The sequence below is a fragment of the Coregonus clupeaformis genome, chromosome 40, assembly GCF_020615455.1.
Source record: "Coregonus clupeaformis isolate EN_2021a chromosome 40, ASM2061545v1, whole genome shotgun sequence".
NCBI lineage: Eukaryota > Metazoa > Chordata > Actinopteri > Salmoniformes > Salmonidae > Coregonus > Coregonus clupeaformis.
Window position 1 is genome coordinate 28,892,588 of NC_059231.1, and position 22,539 is coordinate 28,915,126.

General features: G+C 41.9%; 1 protein-coding gene across 3 annotated transcripts in view; it reads left to right on the forward strand.

The window, feature by feature from the left end:
* Nucleotides 1-22,539, forward strand: part of nalcn (sodium leak channel, non-selective) — a 327,441-nt gene that overhangs the window by 50,835 nt on the left and 254,067 nt on the right. For all 3 annotated transcript variants that reach the window (XM_041863638.1, XM_041863654.1, XM_041863648.1), the window contains 3 exons: nucleotides 509-651; nucleotides 2,127-2,231; nucleotides 20,587-20,673. In XM_041863638.1, the coding sequence (XP_041719572.1) occupies nucleotides 509-651; nucleotides 2,127-2,231; nucleotides 20,587-20,673 (335 nt within the window). The remainder of the gene's footprint in view (nucleotides 1-508; nucleotides 652-2,126; nucleotides 2,232-20,586; nucleotides 20,674-22,539) is intronic.

The window sequence follows — 22,539 nt, forward strand, 5'->3', positions numbered from 1 at the left end:
TTGAATCGTCCTCAAAAGGAATGACTGTTTTATGGTTCCTTGTAAGCTCCAATGAATCTCTTTTCATATAAATTACAAGGGAATCTCAAGGTATTGTCTTTGGGATGAAAGGGAGGATCTGAAGGAGACATTTTATTTGCTTACACAGAAGCTTTTGTACAACGCAAACAGTTGATTTAAACATGCAGTGTATTGTACGTGTAGCTCAACATGGGACCACCTAACTCTCTTTCTCTCTCTCTCTCTCTCACTCTCGTCTCTGTCTATCTCTATCTCTCTTGGTCTTTTTCTCTCAAACTTTCTTTCTCGCTCCCTCTCTCTCCCTCTCAATTAAATAACATGTAATAAAAAAAAATAAGTATTTATTATGCATTACAGAATTACTCTTATTGCCAAAACAACTCAAAGGGTCATAAGAGATATTCTGAAACTTTCTTCAGAATTGGCAAGCAATTTAACAACTACAAATTGAATCAACTATTTGATCTCACTCTCTACCTCTCTCCAGGTACCAGTATCTTCACCGTGTATGAGGCAGCATCTCAGGAGGGCTGGGTGTTCCTTATGTACAGAGCCATCGACAGTTTCCCTCGCTGGCGCTCCTACTTCTACTTCATCACGCTCATTTTCTTCCTCGCCTGGCTTGTCAAGGTACAAGAGACAGATTTACCTGGCTTGCTACGATCCAGTCCCTTTTGACTGGGCAGATACAGTATACTCCCTATTGTCCTATGGAAGTATACAATTTATCTGGTAAAAGAGAATGGACCGTAGCAGGCCAGATAAAAGTGTCACTCGTATCTTGTGTGCGGAGACTCTTCTCCTGTGTGGTCCTGTTGGGAACAGTTGGTAAGAGCATGGCATTAGCAACGCCAGGGTCGTGGGTTCCATTTCCCGCTGGACCACCAATACAAAAACGTATGCTCTCACCGTTATTAGACACTTTGTATAAAAGTGTCTGCTAAATGGCATATACAGTGAGGTCGAAAAGTATTTGGACAGTGACACATTTCTGCTTGTTTTGGCTCTGTACTCCAGCACTTTGGATTTAAAATGATGCAATGTCTATGAGGTTAAAGTAATTTGAGGGTATTTTCATCCATATCGGGTGAACAGTTTAAAAATTACAGCACTTTTGTACATAGTCTCCCCATTTTAAAGAACCAAAAGTATTTGGACAAATTCACTTATGTGTATTAAAGGTCCCCTATTCCTAGCACGCAATGACTACATCAAGTTTGTGACTACAATCTTGTCAATGTATTTGCAGTTTGTTTTGGTTGTGTTTCAGATTATTTTGTGCCCAATAGAAATGAATGGTAAATAATGTATTTTGTCATTTTGGATTCACTTTTATTGTAAATAGGAATAGAATATGTTTCTAAATACTTTGATAATCATGAATGCATCGTGAATAATGAGTGAGAAAGTTAGAGGCACAAAGATCATACCCCCAAGACATGCTAACCTCTTACGATTACCAATAACATCATTTCAGATCCAAAGTGCTAAAGTAGAGAGCCAAAACAAAAACAAAAATTTCACTATCCAAATACTTTTGGACCTCACTGTATGTATTTCATATATCATTTTCTATTCTCTACATCTTTCTGCACTTTATCTCTTTTGTCAGGTGTGTGGTACAGTAGATTCCTCCAATCTAGACAAAGACATTCACACCTGTGTCGTTTGATGACTTCCATTCCCTCAAGAGTTAGATGGAGATGTAGTAATTAGACAACTGTCGAGGAGAAACAGGTCATAGTGATACATTAAAGTTCTGTTTAATTCTATGGGACAGGTAGACCTACTCTACCTGCCTAGTTAGATGTCACCTGTTACTCCTCTTTAGTGAGAACATCAGTGTACTTTCTAATTGGACTAATGACTAAGAGCGAGACCAGCCCTAGAGACCTGAAGAAACTGTCTCATTTTCGTTCGTTATGATCTTCTCTGTCATCTCTTCCCCTCTTCATTGTTTGCTCTCTATATCACTCTTTCTCTCTCACTGTCTCCTCACCTTTTCTCTTTCTATGTATCTCTCTCCCTTTATACCCCTGTATATCTCCTCATTTCCTTTCATCTCCCCCTCCCTCTCTCTCTGTCTCTCTCTCTCTTTCTCTCAGAATGTTTTCATTGCTGTTATCATTGAGACGTTTGCTGAGATCAGAGTTCAGTTCCAGCAGATGTGGGGGTCCCGAAGCAGCACCACCTCTACTGCTACCACACAGGTACTGTCACACACACACACACACACACACACACACACTTCAATCAGAGCCGCATTAAAGTATTTATTTGTAAAAGCGTAACACTTTTGTCAAATTATCAAATAACATCACAGGTAGGTGACTGCCGGTTGCTCAGAGTAAGACTTGATCACTGGGTTGAGCAAACAAAGCCAGGGCAGAAACATTGCTATGGCAGGTTTGATTAAATCTGCTCCTCCAGTCTCAATGTAACTGGCACATCCGCCCACTCTTTATTGTTATCCCAGCAGCCTGAACAATATCATGGTGAGGAGAGAGAACACTTTCTATTTCCCTTTATCTCCTGGCATATTGGAATAAGGGCATCGCAATTAGATTTAATTCAGCAAATGCACTATCCGACCCTCTGGGGTTCAGTGCATATGCCCAGTGTTTGAAAATGCATATTTAATGTGAAAATTGCCCTTATCTCGTCCAGACTATTATTATGATTTTCAAATACAGTGGGGAAAAACAAGTATTTAGTCAGCCACCAATTGTGCAAGTTCTCCCACTTAAAAAGATGAGAGAGGCCTGTAATTGTCATCATAGGTACACGTCAACTATGACAGACAAATTGAGAAGAAAAAAAATCCAGATAATCACATTGTAGGATTTTTAATGAATTTATTTGCAAATTATGGTGGAAAATAAGTATTTGGTCACCTACAAACAAGCAAGATTTCTGGCTCTCACAGACCTGTAACTTCTTCTTTAAGAGGCTCCTCTGTCCTCCACTAGTTACCTGTATTAATGGCACCTGTTTGAACTTATCAGTATAAAAGACACCTGTCCACAACCTCAAACAGTCACACTCCAAACTCCACTATGGCCAAGACCAAAGAGCTGTCAAAGGACACCAGAAACAAAATTGTAGACCTGCACCAGGCTGGGAAGACTGAATCTGCAATAGGTAAGCAGCTTGGTTTGAAAAAATCAACTGTGGGAGCAATTATTAGGAAATGGAAGACATACAAGACCACTGATAATCTCCCTCGATCTGGGGCTCCACGCAAGATCTTACCCCGTGGGGTCAAAATGATAACAAGAACGGTGAGCAAAAATCCCAGAACCACACGGGGGGACCTAGTGAATGACCTGCAGAGAGCTGGGACCAAAGTAACAAAGCCTACCATCAGTAACACACTACGCCGCCAGGGACTCAAATCCTGCAGTGCCAGACGTGTCCCCCTGCTTAAGCCAGTACATGTCCAGGCCCGTCTGAAGTTTGCTAGAGTGCATTTGGATGATCCAGAAGAGGATTGGGAGAATGTCATATGGTCAGATGAAACCAAAATAGAACTTTTTTGGTCAAAACTCAACTCGTCGTGTTTGGAGGACAAAGAATGCTGAGTTGCATCCAAAGAACACCATACCTACTGTGAAGCATGGGGGTGGAAACATCATGCTTTGGGGCTGTTTTTCTGCAAAGGGACCAGGACGACTGATCCGTGTAAAGGAAAGAATGAATGGGGCCATGTATCGTGAGATTTTGAGTGAAAACCTCCTTCCATCAGCAAGGGCATTGAAGATGAAACGTGGCTGGGTCTTTCAGCATGACAATGATCCCAAACACACCGCCCGGGCAACGAAGGAGTGGCTTCGTAAGAAGCATTTCAAGGTCCTGGAGTGGCCTAGCCAGTCTCCAGATCTCAACCCCATAGAAAATCTTTGGAGGGAGTTGAAAGTCCGTGTTGCCCAGTGACAGCCCCAGAACATCACTGCTCTAGAGGAGATCTGCATGGAGGAATGGGCCAAAATACCAGCAACAGTGTGTGAAAACCTTGTGAAGACTTACAGAAAACGTTTGACCTGTGTCATTGCCAACAAAGGGTATATAACAAAGTATTGAGAAACTTTTGTTATTGACCAAATACTTATTTTCCACCATAATTTGCAAATAAATTCATTAAAAATCCTACAATGTGATTTTCTGGATTTTTCTTTCTCATTTTGTCTGTCATAGTTGACGTGTACCTATGATGAAAATGACAGGCCTCTCTCATCTTTTTAAGTGGGAGAACTTGCACAATTGGTGGCTGACTAAATACTTTTTTCCCCCACTGTATATTAGAATGTTGCAGTCATAATGATAATAATATAATAATATGCCACTTAGCAGACGCTTTTATCCAAAGTGACTTACAGTCATGCGTGCATATATATATTTTCTTTTTGTGTATGGGTGGTCCCGGGGATCAAACCCACTACCCTGGCGTTACAAGCGCTGTGCTCTACCAGCTGAGCTACAGAGGACCACAGAATGACTACTCATTAGCTTGAAGGGGGGTCCATCAAGGCCCAGTGGTTCTAGTTTTAAGCAAAATATTTTTTCACACGACCCTCCCTAAACGCTTGGAAAAAAACAAGTGACCCTCCCTCTACCCAGAATAATGATTAAAACATAAAGTAGATAGCAGGGAACATGCCTACTGTTTGATCTCACTCCTAGGACAGACCAGAGCCTTAGATATGTAGTTTGGCTAACTGTTTTTCACCACAAGGCATTGTGTCAGCATTCTGATTATGATAGCGCACAGGGCTGTGGGCCTGAAGGTTGTTTGTTCTCTGACCACCGCGGACCAGCTTACTCTCGGATCCTGCCATCAATCTGATCTCCGTTCGCAACCCTGATAACTGGATGTACGCACAAACTAAGGAATTGGAGCGCATTTCCATTGTTGTAGGCCTATTTTTCAGTTTTTCCTACCTTCATTGGGCAAAATCATTCCTCTGTCACGTTCCTCTTTTGCAATTTGATTCCAAATGTATGAATATAGCATGTCTGAAAAAAACGGTATGATTCACAGGCCGAAACAAATTAATGTAGCCTATCAATGTTTATTTTCAGTCAATGTATAGCCTATCATATTTATACTGAACAAAAATATAAACGCAACATGCAACAATTTCAACAATTGTACAGTTCATATAAGGAAATCAGTCAATTGAAATATTAATTAGGCCATAATCTATGGATTTCACATGACTGGGCAGGGGCGCAGCCATGGGTGGCCAATCACAATGAGTTTTTGGTGGACATTCCTGCAGTCAGCATGCCAATTGCACGGTCCCTCAAAACTTGAGGCATCTGTGGCATTCATTGTGTTGTGTGACAAAACTGCACATTTTAGAGTGGCCTTTTGTTGTCCCCAGCACAAGGTGCACCTGTGTAATGATCATGCTGTTTAATCAACTTCTTGATATGCCACACATGTCAGGTGGATGGATTATCTTGGCAAAGGAGAAATGCTCCCTAACGGGGATGTAAACAAATTTGTGCACACAATTTGAGAGAAAAAAGCTTTTTGTCCATATGGAACATTTCTGGGATCTTTTATTTCAGCTCATGAAACATGGGACCAACACTTTACATGTTGTGTTTATATTTTTGTTTAGTATAGAATGTTTTCTTAGAAATAAAAAAACTGTGCCCTGTGGTTCTCCGAGAATGCGCTTCGTATAGCAACACACATCTATGATCACAGTGATCAAGCAGCTGTGTGAAATTGGTCAAATGTGTTCTGATCCCATCATACCATCAGCTGATTTCTGATCGCAATCCTCATACATCTAACTGGTTTTACGCATAAACTGAAGAATGGGAGAACGCATTTCTATTGAAGTCAGCCTATCAAGCTTTCCCAACTGTTACATTTTGCCTGCCTAAATTAAATTCCCTAAAAATATAACTTTGCCCTATGCTTCTCTGTCCATGCACTTCGTATAGCCTATGGCTATGGGCTATTGTTGATAATTTTATTGAGACCACACAATACATTATGGGTGCACTTGATATCGCGCACTCAGCGGACAATCGCACTTAATGGAATGTTGCACATTGGGCAAGTAAAGCACCTGTAAGTCTACATCTTGAATTGGGGCTGCTGCTGAGTTTATCAGAGATGAGAGGCGGCATCGGGCATGCAAATAAACTATTTCTAAAGCACTGAGAAATATAGCAATGTCATCGATTGCAAATGACATGACCCTCCCCTCGTCTATATTAGAAAATACACAACCCTCCCCCTAACAGAAGTAGAAAATGTGCGACCCTAAATATTTATTTCTCTCATATACCTACACCTCGCCCATCCTCTCTTTCTCCTCCTTCTCCTATCCCTGTTTCCATTACACCTCCTTAAGTTTGTCCACTCCTTCTACTCTCATCTCTCTTCTACCCTCCCTATCCTTTCCTCCTTTCTTGATTCTCCCCCTGCCTTATGCCTCCTCTCCCCTCTCCTCCTTCTCCCCTACCTACACCCCTTCGTCTTGTTTTCCATTTCCATTTAGGTAGTTTAATACAAACTGTTATTCTGAGCCAACAATGATGGGTGCAGTTAACTGAAGTGTAGGTGATACAACCATTTATCACAAGCATAGCAATTCTCTCCCTTCCATCTATTCCTCCCACTTCACCCTCCTTGGGCCATGTTGGCATCCCCAACGGAACACCAAATGGAACTCTAGAAGCCCAGAGGGCCATGGTGCCAAGCTGAGCAGCGCCAAGCTAACTCTCTCATCAGCCCTAAGCTGTGCCAGCTCCTACGGCACAGTGCCATTCCATTCCATGCCACTATGTAGGCCTGTGTGTGTGAATGTGTTTGGTAGGGAGTGTGTGTATGGGTGTATGGCCTGGCAGAGAGAGTGGAGTGGTATGCCAGTGTTCTCACAGTCTTCCAGTGTTCACGCACACACACACAGTTCTTCAAGATATTTGGCCGGCTGTCAGCGCAGAGCCAGACACAGCCTACAGGAGATAGGGCAAATGACAGACATAGACATGAGTCATCCTGAGAGAGGGAGAGAGTGTGTGTGTGCGTGTTTTTGGGTGGGTAGGTGGGTGTGTATGGGTGTATGGGCCTGGCAGAGAGAGTGGGGGGGGTAGAGAGAGAACACACTGTGTGTCTGGAGCATGGGCTCACCGCACAAGCTGTGTGTGTGTGAGAGAGAGAGTTCAACATCAAGAAAGCGTACAGTGTTATATAGAGCAATTATTGCATAGCACTCCCTTCCATCTCATATTGTTCAAATGAACAGCAAGCCTGGTTTCAAAAAATAGATTAAGCAACACCTCACGGCATAACGCCTCTCCCCTATTTGACCTAGATATTTTGTGTGTATGTATTGCTATGTAGGCTATGTGTGCCGTTTTTAATTGTATGTAGTTATGTCCTTGAGCTGCTCTTGTCTATTTATGTTCTGTATTATGTAATGTTTCATGTTCTGTGTGGACCCCAGGAAGAGTAGCTGCGGCTTTCGCAACAGCTAATGGGGATCCTAATAAAATACCAAATACCAAGAGAGTGTGTGTGTGAGGGGAGGGAGAAGGTGTGAACACTGGCATACAGCTTCACTCTCTCTGCCAGGTCCATACTCCCACACACCCACCAAAAAACAGATACACACACACCCCAAAACACACACACACACACACACAGAAAGTGAGACAGACCTGCCCATCAGTGCAGCGGATCTGACTTTGTTTACATAAGACAACACACCACACATTTTATTACTTGAAAAATACTGCACCAAACATCTTAGCTAGATGTCAAATTGCGTAGTTGGCTTGGCACTGCTCAGCTTGGCACCATGGCCCTCTGGGCCTCTAGAGTTCCATTTAGTGTAACCTTGGGGATGCCAACAGGGCCCGAGGAGGGTGAAGTGTGAGGAATGGATGGAAGGGAGAGAATTGCTATGCTTGTGATACATGATTGTGTCACCTATACTTCAGTTAACTGCACCCATCATTGTTGGATCAGAATAACAGTTTGTATTAAACTACCTAAATGGAAATGGAAAACAAGACGAAGGGGTGTAGGTAGGGGAGAAGGAGGAGAGGGGAGAGGAGGCATAAGGCAGGGGGAGAATCAAGAAAGGATAGGGAGGGTAGAAGAGAGATGAGAGTAGAAGGAGTGGACAAACTTAAGGAGGTGTAATGGAAACAGGGAGAGGAGAAGGAGGAGAAAGAGGATGGGTGAGGTGTAGGTATATGAGAAAAATAACCATTCTAGACCATCCGACTCCTTATTTTTGAATTTACAGTTTTCACAGCAATAATCAAGACTCAGGGATAACAAGTGAATTTTTTTCTGTTCTAAAATTAGCTCACCCTTTTCAAAGATTGAACAGCACTGATTTGTTTTCTTAGCTTTTCCTAGTTCTCCCGAGAAAAGGTTGAACCTGAAAGTGTTGGTGGGTGTCGCATCTCTCTTTACCAAAACATTGTTAAAAGTTTAACCGAAAGTAGAAATCTCTACATAGCAACAAAGGAATCATGATTATTTGAAAGGAAGGCGGAATTGTATTCGGTAACAAAGCCTTCTGTAGCCTTCCTCCACTTTAATGGGTTCTTAGAAGTATTTCTTTAGCCTCTGCCGTCAAAATAAGTTAAATTCAAGGAAATGCTTGTTTGTGTAGCATTTCAAGTTTGGTTTCAATATATTTACAGTTTTCTCGCAAATATTTACCACATCGATGTTCATGCTCCAACCTTAAAATATATGTCATGTTGTGGTTGGAGAATGTATGTCTGTATTCTTATGTAAATAGTCAAATATCAATATCCCACTTACTGTAGAGGTTTGAGCCTAACAGTTCACATTTCATTTGTGACAGTGAAGGTTTATGGAGCGATTTCAGTGCCAACAGAGATTGTATTTGAATTCTATAATTTTTTACTTTGTATTACCATATTGAATTTTATATCTTTGAATTTGTAATGCACAAATTGAATCACTGCATTCATAAATTGAACTTTTATTTCATTATTTGAAACTGATTTTATTGAATATTGCATTCAGTTTTAAAATTAAATTTACATTTAATTGAATATTCAAATGCAATATTTATACAGTATATTCAGTTAGATATTGCATTCATTGTCTGTGTATCAAGTTTACAAACTATCATTTCATATATTCAACTTCTCAGATGCATTCAGTTTTCAAATTCAGTTCTCTACATTCAGATTCAAGACCAGAGACAACATCCTGGTACTTTGCCAGCCAGGAAAGGTAGAGGAGAACAGATAGACTCAAATGCTCTCTGTGGTAAACAGAAGCTTCTGGCGGTTTCTGAAGCCAATGTGGTATGTTATATTTTTCTTCCTATGAATTTGGATCTAGCGTTTGAACTGTTTTGGTTTGAACCAGATCTCCTGGATATCACAAGGCTTTGTTAGCCACTTAGCTAAAGCCTATAGGGATAAGTTCAGGAAGTTAATGTAAAGGAAGACATGCTGCTTGTTTGACAAGTACCTCTTCCCCCTGATTCAGCTCATACCGAGACGCGAACTCAGGACCTCTGCCTCGCAAACACGTGTGACCGCCCTCCTGAAGCGTTCCAACACACTGTGTTATTGAAAAAGGCCTTCTTCAATTGTGCAAGGGCCACACTTCAGGCTGAGGAGTAAGTTTCACAGATCCCCATCTGCTACATTCACCCCCTAAACTCTCTACAGTGACCCCATTGGTTGAATCCAGTGGCACCATTGTAAAGGACGCCACGCTGGCTGCTTACCAAGTACCGCTTCCCCCTGATTCAGCTCATACAGAGATTTTAACTCAGGACTTCTGCCTCAAAAACACACGTGAACGCTCTCCTGAAGCATTCTAACCCATTGTGCTATTAAAAAGGGCCTTCTTCAATTGTGCAAGGCTGGGGAGTAAGTTTCACAGATCCCCATCTGCTACACTAATACAAGTCTTTTTTATGGCGGTTTTGGAGCAGTGGCTTCTTCCTAGCTGAGCGGCCTTTCAGGTTATGTTGATATAGGACTCGTTTTACTGTGGATATAGATACTTTTGTACCTGTTACCCCCATCATCTTCACAAGGTCCTTTGCTGTTGTTCTGGGATTGATGTGCACTTTTCGCACCAAAGTACGTTCATGTAGGAGACAGAACGCGTCTCCTTCCTGGGCAGTATGACGGCTGCATGGTCCCATGGTGTTTATACTTGCGTACTATTGTTTGTACAGATGAACGTGGTATCTTCAGGCGTTTGGAAATTGCTCCCATGGATGAACCAGACTTGTGGAGGTCTACAAATTTTTTTCTGAGGTCTTGGCTGATTTATTTTGCTTTTCCCATGATGTCAAGCAAAGAGGCACTGAGTTTGAAGGTAGGCCTTGAAATACATCCATAGGTACACCACCAATTGACTCAAATGATGTCAATTAGCCTATCAGAAGCTTCTAAAGCAATGACATCATTTTCTGGAATTTTCCAAGCTGTTTAAAGACACTGTCAACTTAGTGTATGTAAACTTCTGACCCACTGGAATTGTGATACAGTGAATTATAAGTGAAATAATCTGTCTGTAAACTATAGTTTGTTAACAAGAAATTTGTGGAGTGGTTGAAAAACGAGTTTTAATGACTCCAACTTAAGTGTATGTGAACTTCTGACTTCAACTGTATCTAAAAAGGATAACTTTTTAATGTTTCACTATTTTTATTTTAATGAAACTCACTGAGGAGGATGGTCCTCCCCTTTCTCCTCTGAGGAGCCTCCACTGTGTTAGACGTGTTAGTTTCAAGTCTCCAGCAAGGGTAGTCGTTATAAAGGTAACGTGACTGACTGTGTTAGCCTCCTGAGCTAAAGCCTAGGCATTGGTCCTGTGACTTGGATGGGTCTCTTTAAGGAGGAGGTGAAAGGGGGGTGAAGTGTAACACAGGTGGTTCGGTGACCGCGTGATGAGTAACTTGTCTGAGTCATGAAAAGTTGCATTTTCTGGCGCACAGGAGACCTGGGTTAGAACCCCATCTGTCAAACTAACACATGTTTTCAGGACTCAGGCAAGGTTGCTCATCACATGCATGAATCACCAAACCACCTATGTTGCACTTTCACTAAATGGGCTGCACAGATCCTTCTGCTTATATTTGCTACAGAAAGTGTTGTTGTGAAGTAGGCCTAATTTCTAACCCAGTCAGTTATTTTGGTGCCGTGATCTCCGAGTATGTGTTTGACCAGATACAATGCTATTTTACTGTAAACAAATTGACAACAGACTTTCAGCACGCTTATAGGGAAGGACATTCAACAAGCATGGCACTTACACAAATGACTGATAATTGGCTGAGAGAAATTGATGATAAAAAGATTGTGGGAGCTGTTTTGTTAGACTTCAGTGTAGCTTTTGACATTATCTATCATAGTTTGCTGCTCGAAAAACGTATGTGTTATGGCTTTACAAGCCCTGCTATATTGTGGATAAAGAGTTACCTGTCTAACAGAACACAGAGGGTGTTCTTTAATGGAAGCCTCTCCAACATAATCCAGGTAGAATCAGGAATTCCCCAGGACAGCTGTCTAGGCCCCTTACTTTTTTCAATCTTTACCAATGACATGCCAATGGCTGTGAGTTAAACCAGTGTGTCTATGTATGCGGATGACTCCACACTATACACGTCAGCTACTACAGCGAGTGAAATCACTGCAACACTTAACAAAGAGCTGCAGTTAATTTCAGAATGGGGTGGCAAGGAATAAGTAAGTCCTAAATATTTCCTAAACTAAAGGCATTGTATTTGGGACAAATCATTCACTAAACCCTAGACCTCAACTAAATCTTGTAATAAATAATGTGGAAATTGAGCAAGTTGAGGTGACTAAACTGCTTGGAGTAACCCTGGATTGTAAACTGTCATGGTCAAAACATGTTCATACAACATGGGGAGAAGTCTGTCCAGAATAATGCGCTGCTCTGCCTTTTTAACAACACCATCAAGAAGGCAGGTCCTATAGGCCCTAGTTTTGTCGCACCTGGACTACTGTTCAGTCGTGTGGTCAGGTGCCACAAAGAGGGACCTCAGAAAATTACAATTGGCTCAGAACAGGGCAGCACAGCTGGCCCTTAAACTTACATGGAGAGCTAACATTAATGTGCATGTAAATATCTCATGGCTCAAATTGGAGGAGAGATTGACTTCATCAGTACATGTTTTTGTAAGAAGTGTTGACATGCTGAATGCACCGAGGTGTCTGTGTAAACTACTAACACACAGCTCGGACACCCATGCACATGCCACCAAAGGTCTCTTCACAATCCCCAAGTCAAGAACAGACTATGGGAGGCGCACAGTACTACATAGAGCCATGGCTACATGGAACTCTATTCCACATCAGGTAACTGATGCAAGCAGTAGAATCAGATTTAAAAAACAGATAAAAATACACCTTATGGAACTGCGGGGACTGTGAAGAGACACACACACAGGCACAGACACACATACACATGGATTTTTTTATTGTAGATATGTGATAGTAGAGTAGTGGCCTGAGGGAACACACTTAATGTGTTGTGAAAAGTGTTATGAAATGCGATGTCATGTAATATTTTAAATTGCATATAACTGCCTTAATGTTGCATGACCCTAGGAAGAGTAGCTGCTGCCTTGGCAGCTCATGGGGATCCTTAATAAATACAAATACAAAAACAAAGGGGGTGTGAAATGTAACCGATGTTATCTTGCTGGAGACTTGAAGACTTGTGTTAGCTTCCTGAAGTCATCCCTATTGGCTTTAGCTAAGTGGATTAACACAGTCTTGTGACATGCATGAGACCTGGTTCGAACCCAGTCAATCACAAGAGCAAGATTAAATAGGGAGTGGAAAGGACATCCTAAGAAGGGCTATGATAGAGCGGCTATTCAATTATATTCTTATCGGGACCGAATTTAGGTTGTTGTGACACTCCGTTCTGACGTGTCCTGTTTGGCATTTGATCATCATATAGGAGAACAGAAGACACGTCCATGTTCCAGAAAGTCGTAGCTTTCAGAAATGGGTTCATAATAGCTTATAGCCAAAATGGTTCAAATGCTAGAGCCAAATTCACAGGAAGAAAATCATTTTAACATGCCACATTGGCTTCAGAAACTGCCAGAAGCTTCGGTTTACTACAGAGAGCATTTGATTCTATCCGTTCTCCTCTACCTTGCCTGGCTGGCAAAGTTCTCTCTGGTTTTGATTCTGAATTTTGCTAACTGAATTTGAAACTGAATATGAATGCGTCTGTGAAATTTGAATATACAAAACTTTGATCAACTTGAAATGATCGTTTGTAAACTTGATTCACAGACAATGAATGCAATATCTACCATATTGAAACTTAATATATAAATATTGAATTTGAATATTAAATAACATTTAAATAAAAAAAATTCAAAACATGGAATGATAGTTTAATTTATGAATTCAACAATTCAATTTGTGCATTACAAATTCTAAAATATTACATAAAATTTCAACATCATAATACAAAGTCAAAATTATGGTATTCAAATACAATTTCTGTTGGTACTGGATTCGCTTCATCATGGTTTTCATCATGATAGTTTGTAAACTTTATTCACAGACAATAAATGCAATATTTACCATATTGAAACTGAATATATACAGTGAGGGGAAAAAAAATATTTGATCCCCTGCTGATTTTGTACGTTTGCCCACTGACAAAGAAATGATCAGTCTATAATTTTAATGGTAGGTTTATTTGAACAGTGAGAGACAGAATAACAACAAAAAAATCCAGAAAAACGCATGTAAAAAATGTTATGAATTGATTTGCAATTTAATGAGGGAAATAAGTATTTGACCCCTCTGCAAAACATGATTTAGTACTTGGTGGCAAAACCCTTGTTGGCAATCACAGAGGTCAGACGTTTCTTGTAGTTGGCCACCAGGTTTGCACACATCTCAGGAGGGAATTTGTCCCACTCCTCTTTGCAGATCTTCTCCAAGTCATTAAGGTTTTGAGGCTGACGTTTGGCAACTCGAACCTTCAGCTCCCTCCACAGATTTTCTATGGGATTAAGGTCTGGAGACTGGCTAGGACACTCCAGGACCTTAATGTGCTTCTTCTTGAGCCACTCCTTTGTTGACTTGGCTGTGTGTTTTGGGTCATTGTCATGCTGGAATACCCATCCACGACCCATTTTCAATGCCCTGGCTGAGGGAAGGAGGTTCTCACCCAAGATTTGACGGTACATGGCCCCGTCCATCGTCCCTTTGATGCGGTGAAGTTGTCCTGTTCCCTTAGCATAAAACACCCCCAAAGCATAATGTTTCCACCTCCATGTTTGACAGTGGGGATGGTGTTCTTGGGGTCATAGGCAGCATTCCTCCTCCTCCAAACACGGCGAGTTGAGTTGATGCCAAAGAGCTCGATTTTGGTCTCATCTGACCACAACACTTTCACCCAGTTCTCCTCTGAATCATTCAGATGTTCATTGAAAACTTCAGACGGCCCTGTATATATGCTTTCTTGAGCAGGGGGATCTTGCGGGCGCTGCAGGATTTCAGTCCTTCACGGCGTAGTGTGTTACCAATTTTTTTCTTGGTGACTATGGTCCCAGCTGCCTTGAGATCATTGACAAGATCCTCCCATGTAGTTCTGGGCTGATTCCTCACCGTTCTCATGATCATTGCAACTCCACGAGGTGAGATCTTGCATGGAGCCCCAGGCCGAGGGAGATTGACAGGTCTTTTGTTTTTCTTCCATTTGCGAATAATCACATCAACTGTTGTCACCTTCTCACCAAGCTGCTTGGCAATGGTCTTGTAGCCCATTCCAGCCTTGTGTAGGTCTACAATCTTGTCCCTGACATCCTGGGAGAGCTCTTTCGTCTTGGCCATGGTGGAGAGTTTGGAATCTGATTGATTGATTGCTTCTGTGGACAGGTGTCTTTTATACAGGTAACAAGCTGAGATTAGGAGCACTCCCTTAAAGAGTGTGCTCCTAATCTCAGTCTTTCTGATTGAGAGGGGGTCAAATACTTATTTCCCTCACTAAAATGCAAATACATTTATAACATTTCTGACATGCATTTTTCTGCATTTTTTTGTTGTTATTCTGTCTCTGACTGTTCAAATAAACCTACCATTAAAATTATAGACTGATAATTTCTTTGTCAGTGGGCAAACGTACAAAATCAACAGGGGATCAAATACTTTTTTCCCTCACTGTACATATATAAATATTGAATTAGAATATTAAATTACATTTAAATTACATTTTTAAACAGAATGCAATATTTACTCAATTCAGTTTCAAGTCATGAAATACAAGATCAATTCATGAATTAAATGATTCAGTTTGTGCATTACAAATTCAAAAATATTACATTCAAATTCAACATCCTAATACAAAATATAAATTATGGAATTCAAATAAAATGTCTGTTGGTACTGAAATCGCTCCATAATGGTTTTTATAATCTAAAAACATTTTGAGATCTGAGACGACAGTATTTTATCTCTCAAATAAAATAGCTTGTGTTGTCATGTCTTCCTCAGTGAACAATTTGTTTACATCCTGGTAAATGCCCCTGGCGTCAAGACGGATAGTTCTACGACCTTGAAGACAATTATTATTTTATGTTGCTATCAAATGTAATTACAGTGGGGAAAAAAAGTATTTAGTCAGCCACCAATTGTGCAAGTTCTCCCACTTAAAAAGATGAGAGAGGCCTGTAATTTTAATCATAGGTACATGTCAACTATGACAGAGAAATTGAGAATTTTTTTCTCCAGAAAATCACATTGTAGGATTTTTAATGAATTTATTTGCAAATTATGGTGGAAAATAAGTATTTGGTCACCTACAAACAAGCAAGATTTCTGGCTCTCACAGACCTGTAACTTCTTCTTTAAGAGGCTCCTCTGTCCTCCACTCGTTACCTGTATTAATGGCACCTGTTTGAACTTGTTATCAGTATAAAAGACACCTGTCCACAACCTCAAACAGTCACACTCCAAACTCCACTATGGCCAAGACCAAAGAGCTGTCAAAGGACACCAGAAACAAAATTGTAGACCTGCACCAGGCTGGGAAGACTGAATCTGCAATAGGTAAGCAGCTTGGTTTGAAGAAATCAACTGTCGGAGCAATTATTAGGAAATGGAAGACATACAAGACCACTGATAATCTCCCTCGATTTGGGGCTCCACGCAAGATCTCAACCCATGGGGTCAAAATGATCACAAGAACGGTGAGCAAAAATCCCAGAACCACACGGGGGACCTAGTGAATGACCAGCAGAGAGCTGGGACCAAAGTAACAAAGCCTACCATCAGTAACACACTACGCCGCCAGGGACTCAAATCCTGCAGTGACAGACGTGTCCCTCTGCTTAAGCCAGTACATGTCCAGGCCCGTCTGAAGTTTGCTAGAGTGCATTTGGATGATCCAGAAGAGGATTGGGAGAATGTCATATGGTCAGATGAAACCAAAATATAACTTTTTGGTAAAAACTCAACTCGTCGTGTTTGGAGGACAAAGAATGCTGAGTTGCATCCAAAGATCACCATACCTACTGTGAAGCATGGGGGTGGAAACATCATGCTTTGGGTCTGTTTTTCTGCAAAGGGACCAGGACGACTGATCCGTGTAAAGGAAAGAATGAATGGGGCCATGTATCGTGAGATTTTGAGTGAAAACCTCCTTCCATCAGCAAGGGCATTGAAGATGAAACGTGGCTGGGTCTTTCAGCATGACAATGATCCCAAACACACCGCCCGGGCAACGAAGGAGTGGCTTCGTAAGAAGCATTTCAAAGTCCTGGAGTGGCCTAGCCAGTCTCCAGATCTCAACCCCATAGAAAATCTTTGGAGGGAGTTGAAAGTCCGTGTTGCTCAGCGACAGCCCCAAAACATCACTGCTCTAGAGGAGATCTGCATGGAGGAATGGGCCAAAATACCAGCAACAGTGTGTGAAAACCTTGTGAAGACTTACAGAAAACGTTTGACCTGTGTCATTGCCAACAAAGGGTATATAACAAAGTATTGAGAAACTTTTGTTACTGACCAAATACTTATTTTCCACCATAATTTGCAAATAAATTCATTACAAATCCTACAATGTGATTTTCTGGATATTTTTTTCTCATTTTGTCTGTCATAGTTGACGTGTACCTATGATGAAAATTACAGGCGTCTCTCATCTTTTTAAGTGGGAGAACTTGCACAATTGGTGGCTGACTAAATACTTTTTTTCCCCACTGTATGTTCATGGCGTCACGCCCCAATATTTTATTTAGAGACAAAAAAGGCAATTAGTCGGAGCAATACGGCAAGCTGTCTTTCACGGTGGCTAGCACAATACACCTTTTGCTGTTTTCTTTTGAGTGGAAGAAGAATGATATTCCACTAATACAGCCCATCTGAAATTAGCCCACCCAACTACCTCATCCCCATATTGTTATTTATTTTGCTCATTTGCACCCCAGTATCTCTATTTGCACATCATCTCTTGCACATCTATCATTCCAGTGTTAATACTGATTTTAATTATTTTGCACTATGGCCTATTTATTGCCTTACCTCCATAACTTGCTACATTTGCACACACTGTATATATATTTTCTGTTGTATTTTTGACTTTATGTTTTGTTTTACCCCATATGTAACTCTGTGTTGTTGTTTTTATCACACTGCTTTGCTTTATCTTGGCCAGGTCGCAGTTTTAAATGAGAACTTGTTCTCAACTGGCTTACCTGGTTAAATAAAGGTGAAATAAAATAAAAAATAAAAAAAGATACTAGACTACTGAGATGATGAGGAGAGGAAACTACATTAGACTATTGAGATGAGGAGAGGAAACTGCATTAGACTATTGAGATGGAGAGGAGATGAGGAGAGGAAACTACATTAGACTATTGAGTGGCGCAGTGGTCTAAGGCACTGCATCGCAGTGCTAACTGTGCCACTAGAGATCCTGGTTCGAATCCAGGCTCTGTCGCAGCCGGCCGCGACCGGGAGACTCATGGGCAGCGCACAATTGGCCCAGCGTCGTCTAGGGTAGGGGAGGGAATGGCCGGCAGGGATGTAGCTCAGTTGATAGAGCATGGCGTTTGCAATGCCAGGGTTGTGGGTTTGATTCCCACGGGGGGCCAGTATAAAAAAAAATATTATAATAATATGTATTCACTAACTGTAAGTCGCTCTGGATAAGAGCGTCTGCTAAATGACTAAAATGTAAATGTAAATGTAATAAATGGGGGTCCTTGGGGACATAGAGTATGTATCAAATGACACCCTATTCCCAAAATAGTTTTTTGTTTTACCAGACCCTTTCAAGTGACACCCTATTTTCTGTATCAAATCAAATTGTATTTGTCACATGCGCCGAATACAACAGGTGTAGACCTTACAGTGAAATGCTTACTTACAAGCCCTTAATCAACAATGCAGTTCTAAGAAAGAATACCAAAAGAAATCACAAAAAAATACAATATAAAATAATACAAAATAAAAGTAACAAATAATTAAAGAGCAGCACTAAAAATAACAATAGCGAGGCTATATACAGGGGGTACCGGTACCGAATCAATGTGCGGGGGCACATTGGCCAATGTGCATTTTCCTTCGTCATGATGCCATCTATTTTGTGAAGTGCACCAGTCCCTCCTGCAGCAAAGCACCCCCACAGCATGATGCTGCCACCCCCGTGCTTCACGGTTGGGATGGTGTTCTTCGGCTTGCAAGGGGGGGTGCAATGCAAATTGTTTTGGTAGCCATTTGATTAGATGTTCAGGAGTCTAATGGCTTTGGGGTAGAAGCTGTTTAGAAGCCTCTTGGACCTAGACTTGGCGCTCCGGTACCGCTTGCTTTGCAGTAGCAGAGAGAACAGTCTATGACTTGGGTGGCTGGAGTCTTTGACAATTTTTAGGGCCTTCCTCTGACACCGCCTGGTATAGAGGTCCTGGATGGCAGGAATCTTGGCCCCAGTGATGTACTGGGCCGTACGCACTACCCTCTGTAGTGCCTTGCGTTCGGAGGCCGAGCAGTTGCCATTACAGGCAGTGATGCAACCAGTCAGGATGCTCTCGATGGTGCAGCTGTAGAACCTTTTGAGGATCTGAGGACCCATGCCAAATTGTTTCATTCTCCTTAGGGGGAATAGGTTTTGTCGTGCCCTCTTCACGACTGTCTTGGTGTGCTTGGACCATGTTGTTTCTATTTATTTTTTTGTTGTTATTTTACCCCCTTTTTCTCCCCAATTTTGTGGTATCCAATTGGTAGTTACAGTCTTGTCCCATCGCTTCAACTCCCGTACGGACACTGGAGAGGCTAAAATCGAGAGTCATGCGTCCTCCGAAACATAACCCAACCGAGCCGCGCTGCTTCTTGACATAGTGCCCGCATAACCCGGAAGCCAGCCGCACCAATGTGCCGGAGGAAACACCGTACACCTGGCGACCGAGTCAGCGTGCAGGGCGCCCGGCCCGCCACAGGAGTTGCTAGTGCGCGATGGGACAAGAATATCCCTGCCGTCCAAACCCTCCCCTACCCTATGGGTCTCCCGGTCGCGGCCGGCTAGGACAGAGCCTGGACTCAAACCAGGATCTCTAGTGGCACAGCTAGCACTGCGATGCAGTGCCTTAGACAAAACACACAAAATAGCACGGTTGGTTAAGAGTCCATAAAACGGCAGCCATCCCCTCCGGCGCCATATAGGATACTTTATTTGACCAGAGCTGCTCAACTGACACCCTATTTCCCATAAAGGGCACTACTTTTGACCAGAGCTTTTCCAAAGACACCCTATTGACCACCGGCTCAAAAATAGTGCACTACATGGAGAATTGGGTGTCATTTGAGATTACACATCCATCATTCTATTGTGTTTGAGTGCAGATGTATAAGCCCTAAACCACTGAGTGACTGATAGGACACAATTTCAATAATACATCTTTCAGAGTTGAAGGGAAAAGCCCTCCTTTGCTGCTGACAAAAACATGTGTTGGTTGTTGAACATACGCACAGCAAATTCAATTGTGCATTTTTTAAGATGAATGTGTAGGTTGAATGTGTTGTCCACAAGCCTGTCCACAAGCCTGGATGCTAGTCTGTTTGTGCCTGTAGCCAACCTGTCCTTGTTTTGGGGGGCAATATAGCATTGTTGAATGCGGTGATGGTCAGTCTTCCAGACAGGCTGTCCATACAGCTGTCACAAATGCGTGCATGCACAGACACACAAACAGACAAGGACGTTTGGTTGACAAGGATGGGAACAGAACGCACAACATCCTCAGTCTCCGTTTCCAAAAACAGTATGTGTGTGAAAGGGAGTGTGTGTTCATGCGTGCATGTATTTGTGATTGATGCAACCCCACAATCCAGCTGCCTGGTGTGTTTTTGGCCCTTAGCTGTGTGGGTGTGTGTGTTAGAGCCTGTGGCTATGTGTGTGGTCTCTCATGTTGTGTCTTACTGGTCACAGATGTTCCATTAGGACTGCTGGAGGGTGTATGTGTTAAAATGTGTGTGTACATGCTTATTGTGTGTGTGTGTGTGTGTGTGTCTAACGTCTTGTGTTTATGGTCGCAGATGTTCCACGAGGACTCGGCTGGAGGATGGCAGCTTGTTGCTGTGGACGTCAACAAACCACATGGTCGCGCGCCAGCCTGCCTCCAGGTACAGACCTCTGAGATAATAGCAACACCACTGTCATCACTCCTGAACATATCACATGAACACAAACACACACACACGCACGCACGCACTTCCCCAAACAAGGCCAAATTCCATTAAAATACAAATTGTTTGGTGGCGGAGCTCATTCAAATAAAGCCCATTGTGCTTTGCAAGTGTATATTTTTATATTTACATTTTAGTAATTTAGCAGATGCTCTTATCCATAGCAACTTAAAGGCTCTGCATGGTCAATCTGATGTCTGCAGTGGTTGTACAGTATTTACTGCGATGTGGCCTCCGCAGAAGTAAGAGCATTTCATACTTATTGCACTTTTGGGAGCTGTCATACGCAACCAGTAAATTGGTCTGCACCGCAACACTCATAGTGATTCAGGGCTAATCGCTATAGCAATCCAGCTAATTACAAGCAACTGGCTAAACAAAAAGACAAGATGTTGGAGTCTGTTTCCCGGTGCTTGACATAGGAGCTCAGCCAAGATAGCATGAAGTAAAAAGGTTGCACTGTTTTCCCACCTGCATATCCTTTCCAAATCACCCTATTGCCCCCCAGCAAAATTAAGCTACATTTAGGCTATATGTGTATTTCACACTATGTTGAGGTAAAAATCGGATTATAATGCTTGTACGGATGTCAAACCCCAACACATGTTCATGTCATTGTCATCAGTCAGCTGCATTACAGTTAAAAACTACTTTGACTACCACCACTGATTTCTGTATATTAGCTATGCTACCAGCTTATACAAACGGGAGTTAGCATTTAGCAGTCACTTTTTCTAAACCTGAAAAGGGACAACTTATAAATGTTATGCAGTGAAAACAGCCAAATATATCCAAATTGGATTTTAGTAACCACATTGTGGGCCTGTTACAATACATCAATCATGATTGACAAAGATCCACTTTGTTAGATGAATGTGCGCCAATTCAGCGTCCTTCTATCCCCCACAGTCTGCGTTCCATTAACCTCTTTAGCCGCATCTATCACCATCCCGATCTCTTTCCAGGATTTCAAACCAATTTTAGTGTCTTTGAAATCCCTACACAAGGTATCCTAAAGATGTTTTTTACTTGTTCTGATAGCCTTTCATCAAAGTTCTCCATGTTTGTTGTCAAGGAAGTGAGTTTGTGTTTATACAGCATGTACCACCCCCATCTACCATCAACCAATCATGTCAATGTGGAGCTATACGGAGCTATGCAGAGCCCTCCTCATTCTTACAACATTTGGGAGGCGCACGGCATCGCCGTACGGAGCTCGATTTGGTCTCTGCGAACCTGCGGAGGCTCCGCAGTTGCGTCACACATTTTTACATTTTAGTCATTTTAGCAGACGCTCTTATCTAGAGTGACTTACAGTTAGTGAGTGCAAACATTTTCATACTGGCCCCCCGTGGGAAACGAACCCACAACCCTGGCGTTGCAAGCGTCATGCTCTACCAACTGAGCTACATGGGGCCCTCTGTACGGAGCCTCCGTATGGTATTTTTCGGATCAATCATAAATGGGCTTTTATAGTCAGTTCATTCAACTTAGCAGATAAACAACCACATATCACAGTCATAGCAATAAAACGTTTACATTACTTAGCAAAAGTATTAGGAATTTAATTATGATACATCGGTCTTTAGGGTATTTTGTAACTTTGTAATCTTGATGTATCTTTGCCCATCTCTATACACACACACACACACAGGTTGAGATCAGTTTGCCTCTATGGGGAGAGAGAGGAGGACAGGGGAGGGAGGTATGATAAAAAATGAAAAGAGAAGTGAGTCGAGTGAAAAGAATGTGGCAACTCGGCTGTTTGTGACAGTTCCTGTGTGATTTCTCTTCCCCATATAG